The sequence below is a fragment of the Eschrichtius robustus genome, chromosome 6 (assembly GCF_028021215.1).
Source record: "Eschrichtius robustus isolate mEscRob2 chromosome 6, mEscRob2.pri, whole genome shotgun sequence".
Taxonomy (NCBI): Eukaryota; Metazoa; Chordata; class Mammalia; order Artiodactyla; family Eschrichtiidae; genus Eschrichtius; species Eschrichtius robustus.
In genome coordinates this window covers 147,398,322-147,407,329 of record NC_090829.1, presented here as the reverse complement: position 1 = coordinate 147,407,329, position 9,008 = coordinate 147,398,322, and the positions used below count along the sequence as shown (strand labels likewise).

The 9,008-nt window shown below is 42.5% G+C and overlaps 1 protein-coding gene across 7 annotated transcripts in view; it reads right to left on the bottom strand.

The window, feature by feature from the left end:
• Nucleotides 1-6,821: 6,821 nt before the first annotated feature.
• The window catches only part of DIP2A (disco interacting protein 2 homolog A), a 92,918-nt gene continuing 90,731 nt past the window's right edge, over nt 6,822-9,008 (bottom strand). For 5 of the 7 annotated variants that reach the window (XM_068547254.1, XM_068547257.1, XM_068547255.1 and 2 more), the window contains one exon: nt 6,823-8,821. In XM_068547254.1, the coding sequence (XP_068403355.1) occupies nt 8,569-8,821 (253 nt within the window). In that variant the 3' untranslated portion in view covers nt 6,823-8,568. Of the gene's footprint in view, nt 8,822-9,008 lie in introns of all 7 variants that reach the window. The other 2 variants (XM_068547256.1, XM_068547261.1) reach the window with 2 other exon arrangements.

Below are 9,008 nucleotides of genomic sequence, written 5' to 3'. Positions count from 1 at the left end.
GGAGTACGTAGGGGGACAGAGGGGGGAGGAGAAGTGGAGGCCAGACAGGATCGGCGCCCCTGAGGCTGGGGAGATCAGGAGAGGCAGGTGGGAGGGGCCTCGGGGAAGAGCGGGAGAGGAGCAGAGGGCGATCACCTTGCCCACTCAGTCCGGGGAGACTGCTGAGCTCCCAGGCCAGTCCCCTGCCCTCCAAGGCTGCCCCCCACCCCTCCAGGCCACGTGGGTCCTGGGGGCATAGGAGGGAGGCCAGCGAGATCAGGAGAGGCAGGCGGGAGGGGCCCTCCCAGACTGGAGGAGCAGGAAAGGAGAGGAGGGCAACTGCCCCACCCACTCGAGCCCAAGAAGCCTGCTGGGCTCCCAGGTGAGGTCCCCGCCCTCTGAGATCAGGGGTGGGGGGCACGCCTGGACCCCTTCCGTTCCTTGAGACTAAGCCCCACCCCGCACAGCCCCCAGCGCCTCTTGCAGCCCTGTGGGTCCTGAGCATTGGTCCCGCCCACCACCCAAATCTCGCCCTTGCTTAGGCCCCACCCTCCACAGACAAGGCCTTCCCCCCCCTTTTTTTTTCTTTTCCCTCCTCCTCTTTTTCACTATTGTAATACTGATGCACCTTCCGGTTGTTGATTCATCTATATTTTTATTTTTATATTCTTTCGAACATATTTGTTAGTTTCCTAGTCTAATTTTGTTTTTTACTTTGTTATTGTTCTTTTTTTTTTTTTTTTGCTGCTCCACGTGGCTTGCGGGATTTTGGTTCATGAGCTGAGGGTCAGGCCAAAGCTGCTGCACTGGGAGCTCAAGAGTCCAAACCACTGGACTAACAGAGAACCTCAGACCCCAGGGAATATCCATTGGAGTGTGGTCTCACGGAGTTCCTCATCTCAGCACCAAGACCCAGCTCTACCCAATAGCCTACAAACTCCAGTGTTGGAAGCCTCAGGCCAAACAACCAGTAAGAAAGGAACACAATCCCAATCATTAAAAAAAAAAAGAGAAGGCAAAAAAAAATATGTCACAGATGAAGGAGCAAGGTAAAAACCTACAAGACCAAATAAATGAAGAGGAAATAGGCAATCTACCTGAAAAAGAATTCAGAGTAATGATAGTAAAGATGATCTAGAATCTCGGAAATAGAACGGAGCCACAGATTGAGAAAATACAAGAAATGTTTAACAAAGATCTAGAAGAACTAAAGAACAAACAAACAGAGATGAACAACACAAAAACTAAAATGAAAAGTTCACTAGAAGGAATCAATAACAGAATAACTGAGGCAGAAGAACGAATAAGTGAGCTGGAAGACAAAATGGTGGAAATAAGTGCCGAGGAGCAGAATAAAAAAAAAAAAAAAGAATCAAAAGAATTGAAGACAATCTCAGAGACCTCTGGGACAACACTAAATGCACCAACATTCGAATTATAGGGGTCCCAAAAGAAGAAGAGAAAAAGAAAGGGTCTGAGAAAATATTTGAAGAGATTATAGTCGAAAACTTCCCTAACATGGAAAAGGAAATAGTCACCGAAATCCAGGAAGCACAGAGAGTCCCATACAGGATAAACCCTAGGAAAAACACACCAGGACACATATTAATCAAACTAACAAAAATTAAATTCAAAGAAAAAATGTTAAAAGTAGCAAGGGAACAAACAAAAAAATAACACACAAAGGAATCCCCATAAGGTTATCAGCTGATTGGAAACTCTGCAGGCCAGAAGGGAGTGGCAGAATATACTTAAAGTGATGAAAGAGAAAAACCTACAACCAAGATTACTCTACCCAGCAAGGACCTCATTCAGATTCGATGGAGAAGTCAAAAGCTTTTCAGACAAGCAAAAGCTAAGAGAATTCAGCAACACCTAACCAGCTTTACAACAAACGCTAAAGAAAGTTCTCTAAGCAGGAAACACAAGAGAAGAAAAAGACCCCCAAAAACAAACCCGAAACAATTAAGAAAATGGTAATAGGAACATACATATCGATAATAACCCTGAATGTAAATGGATTAAATTAAATTAAATGCCCCATCAAAGGATGAATCCAAGCAGAAGATATAACAATTATCAATGTTTATGCACCCAACATAGAAGTACCTCAATACATAAGGCAAATGCTAACAACCATGAAAGGAGAAATCGACAGTAACACAATAATAGTAGGGGACTTTAACACCCCACTTACACCCATGGACAGATCATCCAAACAGAAAATAAATAAGGAAACACAAGCTTTAAATGACATAATAGACCAGATAGATCTAATGGATATTTATAGAACATTCCACCCAAAATGGCAGAATACACTTTCTTCTCAAGTGCACACAGAACATTCTCCAGGATGGGTCACATCTTGGTTCACAGATCAAGCCTCGGCAAATTTAAGAAAACTGAAATCGTATCAAGCATCTTTTCTGACCACAATGGAAATCAATTACAGGAAAAAAACTGAAAAAAACCACAAATACATGGAGGCTAAACAGTGCGTTACTAAATAACCAAGAGATCACTGAAGAAATCAAAGAAGAAGTTAAAAAATACATAGAAACAAACAACAACAAAAACATGATGACCCAAAACCTAAGGGGTGCAGCAAAAGCAGTTCTAAGAGGAAAGCTTATAGCAATTCAATCTCACCTCAGAAACAAGAAAAATCTCAAATAAACAATCTAACCCTACACTTAAAACAACTAGAGAAAGAAGAACAAAGAACCAAAGTCAGTAGGAGGAAAGAAATCATAAAGATCGGAGCAGAAATAAATGAAGTAGAAACGAAGAAAACAATAGCAAAGATCAATAAAACTCAAAGCTGGTTCTTTGGGAAGATAAACAAAATTGATAAACCCTTAGACAAACTCATCAGGAAAAAAAGGGAGAGAATGCAAATCAATAAAATTAGAAATGAAAAAGGAGAAATCACAACTGACACTGCAGAAATACAAAGGATTATAAGCGACTACTACGTAAACAACTATATGCCAATAAGATGGACAACCACAAAGAAATGGACAAATTCTTGGAAAGGTACAATTTTCCAAGACTGAACCAGGAAGAATTAGAAAATATAAACAGACCTATCACAAGTAATGAAATTGAAACCACAATTAAAAATGTTCCAACAAACAGAAGTCCAGGGCCAGATGGCTTCACAGGCGAATGCTATCAAACATTTAGAGAAGAGCGAACACCGATCCTTCTCAAACTCTTCCAAAAAATGGCAGAGGGAGAAACACTCCCAAATTCATTCTATGAAGCCACCATTACCCTGATACCAAAACCAGAAAAAGATATCACAAAAGAAGAAAAGTATAGACCAATATCCCTGATGAACATAGATGCAAAAATCCTGAACAAAATACTAGCAAACAGAATCCAACAGCACATTAAAAGGATCACACACCATGATCAAGTGGGATTTACCCCAAGGATGCAAGAACTCTTCAATATACTCAGATCAATCAATGTGATACAGCATATTAACAAATTAAGGAATAAAAACCACATGATCATCTCAATAGATGCAGAAAAAGCTTTTGACAAAATTCAACACCCATTTATGATAAAAAAAACCCTCCGGAGAAAGGGCAAAGAGGGAACCTACCTCAACATAATAAAGGCCATATATGACAAACCCACAGCAAGCATCATACTCAATGGTGAAAAACTGAAAGCATTTCCACTAAGCTCAGGAACAAGACAAGGATGTCCACTCTTGCCACTCTTATTCAACATAGTTTTGGAAGTCCTAGCCACAGCAATCAGAAAAGAAAAAGAAATAAAAGGAATAAAAATTTGAAAAGATGAAGTAAAACTGTCAACGTTTGCCAATGACATGATACTATACATAGAAAATACTGAAGATGCCACCAGAAAACTACTAGAACTAATCAATGAATTTGGCAAGGCTGCAGGATACAAAATTAATGCACAGAAATCTCTAGCATTCCTATACACCAACAACGAAAAATCAGAAAGAGAAATTAAGGAAACACTCCCATTTACCGTTGCAACAAAAAGAATAAAATACCTAGGAATAAACCTGCCTAAGGAGGCAAAAGACTTGTACTCGGAAAACTATAAAACACTGATGAAAGAAATCAAAGATGACATAAACAGATAGAGAAATATACCATGTTCTTGGATTGGAAGAATCAATATTGTGAAAATGACTATACTACCCAAAGCAATCTATAGATTCAATGCAATCCCTATCAAACTACCAATGGCATTCTTCACAGAATTAGAACAAAATTTTTTACAATTCTTACGGAAATACAAAAGACCCCAAATAGCCAAAGCAATCTTGAGAAAGAAAAACGGAGTTGGAGGAATCAGGCTCCCCGACTTCAAACCATACTGCAAAGCAAGAGTAATCAAGACAGTATGGTACTAGCACAAAAACAGAAATATAGATCAATGGAACAGGAGAGAAAGCCCAGAGATAAACCCACGCACATATGGGCACCTAATTTACGACGAAGGAGGCAAGAACATACAATGGAGAAAAGACAGCCTCTTCAGTAAGTGGTGCTGGGAAAACTGGACAGCTACATGTAAAAGAATGAAATTAGAACACTCCCTAACACCACACACAAAAATAAACTCAAAATGGATTAGAGACCTAAATGTAAGACCAGACACTATAAAACTCTTAGAGGAAAACATAGGAAAAACACTCTTTGACATAAACAGCAAGATCTTTTTTGACCCACCTCCTAGAGTAACGGAAATAAAAACAAAAATAAACAAATGGGACTTAATTAAACTTAAAAGCTTTTGCGCAGCAAAGGAAACCATAAACAGGACAAAAAGACAACCCCCAGAATGGGAGAAAATATTTGCAAATAAAACAACAGACAAAGGATTAATCTCCAAAATACACAAATAGCTCATGGAGCTCAACATCAAAAAAACAAACAATCCAGTTAAAAAATGGGCGGAAGACCTAAATAGACATTTCACCAAGGAAGACATACAGATGGCCAAGAGGCACATGAAAAGATGCTCAACATCACTATTTATTAGAGAAACGCAAATCAGAACTACAGTGAGGTTATCACCTCACACCGGTCAGAATGGCCATTATCAAAGAATCTAGAAACAATAAATGCGGGAAAGGGTGTGGTGAAAAGGGAACCATCCTGCACTGTTGGTGGGAATGTAAATTGATACAGGCACTATGGAGAACAGTATGGAGGTTCCTCAAAAAACGAAAAATAGAACTACCATACGACCCAGCAATCCCACTACTGGGCACGTACCCTGAGAAAACCATAATTCAGAAAGAGACATGTACTACAATGCTCACTGCAGCACTATTTACAATAGCCAGTACATGGAAGCAACCTAAGTGTCCATCAACAGACGAATGGATAAAGATGTGGCACATATATCCAATGGAATATTACTCAGCCATAAAAAGAAACGAAACTGAGTTATTTGTAGTGAGGTGGATGGACCTAGGGTCTGTCATACAGAGTGAAGTAAGTCAGAAAAACAAATACCGTATGCTAACGTGTATATATGGAATAAAAAAAAAATGGTACTGATGAACTTAGTTGCACGGCAGGAAAAAAGAGGTAGACGTAGAGAATGGACTTGAGGACATGGGGTGGGGGGGCGAAGTCAGAGTAGTGTCGATATATGCACACTACCGAATGTAAAATCGTTGACTGGTGGGAAGCAGCAGCATAGCACAGGGAGATCGGCTCGGTGCTTTGCGATGACCTAGAGGGGTGGGATAGGGAGGATGGGAGGGAGGCTCAAGAGAGAGGGGATATGGGGACATGTGTATGCATACAGCTGATTCGCTTTGTTTGTGCAACAGAAACTAACACAGTATTGTGAAGCAATTATACTCCAATAAAGATTAAAAAAAAACCCTTGAGGGACTTCCCTTTTGGTCCGGTGGTTAAGAATCCGCCTTCCAATGCAGGGGACGCAGGTTCGATCCCTGGTCGGGGAACTAAGATCCCACATGCCGCAGAGCAATTAAGCCTGCGCACCGTAACTACTGAGCACGCGTGCTCTGGAGCCCGCACCACAACTAGAGAGCCATGCGCGGCACAGTTACTGAGCCTGCGTGCTCCGGAGCCTGTGCGCAACAACTAGAGAGAAGCCCGCGTGCCGCAACTAAGACCCGACGCAGCCAAATAAATAAATTTTAAAAAGGAATTTAAAAAAAAACCCTGCCAAATAGAATGCATCAAATGAGAAATTAAAATGACCACAAACACATGAAAACACACTCAGCATCACTAGACATGATACTTATTTGACTATCAAATTGACAAGGACTTATTTATTTATTGCCAGTGCTCTCAGGCTGCCAGGAAAATGCTTCTCCCATGCTGCCTTGTGCGCTTGCGAGGGCAGGGGTGCCCAAAGCTTCACACCTGGCACGAACTCTACCTGTAGGAACTGAGCCCAAGGCAGGTCTTGTGTGTGAACACACACCCGCGAGGAGGTTCACGGCAGCACAGCTGAAACGACGCTGACACAGAGCAAGTGAATACAAGCTGCATTCAGTCGAGCCCCCCTCCCATATGACACAGTCATTAAAACATGTAGAAGAATATATGTAACAGATTAAAAGTCTAATTTATTAACTGCAAAAGCTGATTATAAAATTATAATGATCGATCCTAATTTTGTAAAAGTGTTTTAAAGGAAAAAATAAATCCTTGAAAGGATTTACATCAAATACTAATGCTGTCATTACCGAGAGGTAGGATTATGGGAGATTTAAATTTTCTTCTTTATACTTTAATATGCTTTGTAGATTTTATGCTGTAGCATAAATGCTTTTATATTCAGGAAAGAAGAATGCATAATAAAATACATCGTATTTGGGGTAATTTTAAAAACCTTTTCACACATTTCAGAATGCAGAATTACAAACAGTCAATAACTTTATTAACATAATGATATAAAATTTTTAGTGTGATATACAGAATTCCCAGAGAGTAGTTTTAAAACATTTTAATGCTTCTTAAAATCTTAATTTACAAGACACCTTGTCTTACTGCCACCGACCTTTCAATACAAAAATTTTACAATATTTGTTTGCTATAAAACTACAACATACAAGGCTGGGTAGTTCTTCCCCTGATGGCCATTCTGTTACAAGGAATGCCCATTAGTCAACTACTAGGACCTCTGTATGTCCAACAATAAGTTACACAGATTATGTACATAATTACAAGAAGATTATTCAAATTCCAGTATGTTGTTACACACCACACTGCAGGCCAACGCCGCAGGCCCACAACTACTGAGTGCAAGCTACTCGTAGCCAAACGTGAGTCACACGTGAGAGTTGGCCCAGTTAGCCCGGCCTTTTTGGTGGAGAATTTCAAATGGTAGAGAATTAATAACGACGTTGTTAGGCACTGATCCAGGCTAATTCCAGAAAAACCTGGCTGTCTAGGAAGCAGGCATGATTCGTAAACTTTCCCACCCTCAGTCCCCGACAGCTGGTAACATACTCATTAGCGATACAAAAATACTCTGCCTTAGATTCGAGCTTCACTTCAAGTTCTTAGAAGTAACTAAAGGATACCACGTTTTCTTCTTTGATTTAGACTTACTATAATATTATACCACTCAGTCTGGTCAAGTTAGAATAAAATAACGGAACATGATTTGGCCAAATTTTACAGGCACACAACTCAAAATGCAACAGCAATGGGCAAGGCTCTCCTGGGCTGGGCCCCTCGGCTGTACTGCCGGTGCTCAGCAGACATCACCGAGGAAGGAAACCTCACCTCACCAGGGCTTCCACATCTGTTGACGTGGAATAAAAATAATAATTCGGTACAGTTCCGTGCAGTGAGAAGAGCTTATACTGTGGTTATGAAAACAAGCACTTCAGTTGAACAGCAAGAAGTCAGAAACTTAGAAAGTGGTTTAAAACTCAGTGCTGGTTTATCTTTCCGAAACAGAGCACCTCACCTGACGGCCCCAGATGGCCCCTGTCAAGCGTTAGCGACCACGCAAGCAGACAGCCGTGCAGACCTGTTTCAAGAGAGGAAGCGTGTGCGTCCAGTGCCTGGTCTGGGGCCCGAAGGTGGGCAGGGCGGCCAGGCCAGGCTCACTCCCGTCCACCAGCCTTTCTGGGCTCTGCGCTTTCCTGTGAATCAGAATCGAAGCAGCTGTACTTGGGCCTCAAATTCCTCCTAGCGTAAACTCTATACATGAACTCGTCACTTGAAGTGGGAATAAACAGTGGAATTTTTAAAATTGAGAACTGTATTTTCAGCCTAAAAAAGTGCAAACTCACACCTGCAGCTCCCGCGGCGCCCGCACCAGGCCTCTTTCCCAGTCACCCCATCTGTTAAAATACTGAGATTCATGTTTCTGTAAATGTCCTTGATAATTAAAAGAGTTCTTTGAATAACTCAGGAAGTGGTTTCTAAAATGACACGGACCTGTAAGAGCGTAGGAGGCGGGGGCACCGCGCTCCCAGAGCCTGGGGTCCTCTCCCTGGGGGCTGCAGGTGCTGCCGTGTTTCCACGCGTCCCAGCACCTCCGACACGTCCCGAGGCCCCTCTCGGGGCCAGGGTGTGCGCTGTGTGCTCACATGTTGTAGGCGACGTAGATGGGGTCCAGCTGGTCGGCCAGGAAGCCGTCACGCAGGTGCATGCGCTGCTTCTCCCCGCGGGAGTTGATGGGGATGACGCCTGGGTCCACGATGACCACCACGCCCACCACCAGCAGATGCTCCTCCAGCACCGCGTTCGTCACCAGGGCCACCAGGTCCAGTGCATCCTGCTCCAGCCCATCCAGCTCCACCACCACCACCAGCAGGTTGGTCCAGGTGAACACGGCACTGCGGGGAGAAGGCGGATGGTGTCGCACGGGGTCAGGCACAGGCTTTGGGGGCTGGGAAAGGGCGTCAGAAAGAGACCAGTGGAAAAAACCAGCGTAGGTTCACTGACGTCACCCTCCTGCTCAAGGCCAGTTACAATTCAAAGGTCAAGTGTGTTTTACAGGAGTATCTATTCTAATTAAAGTTC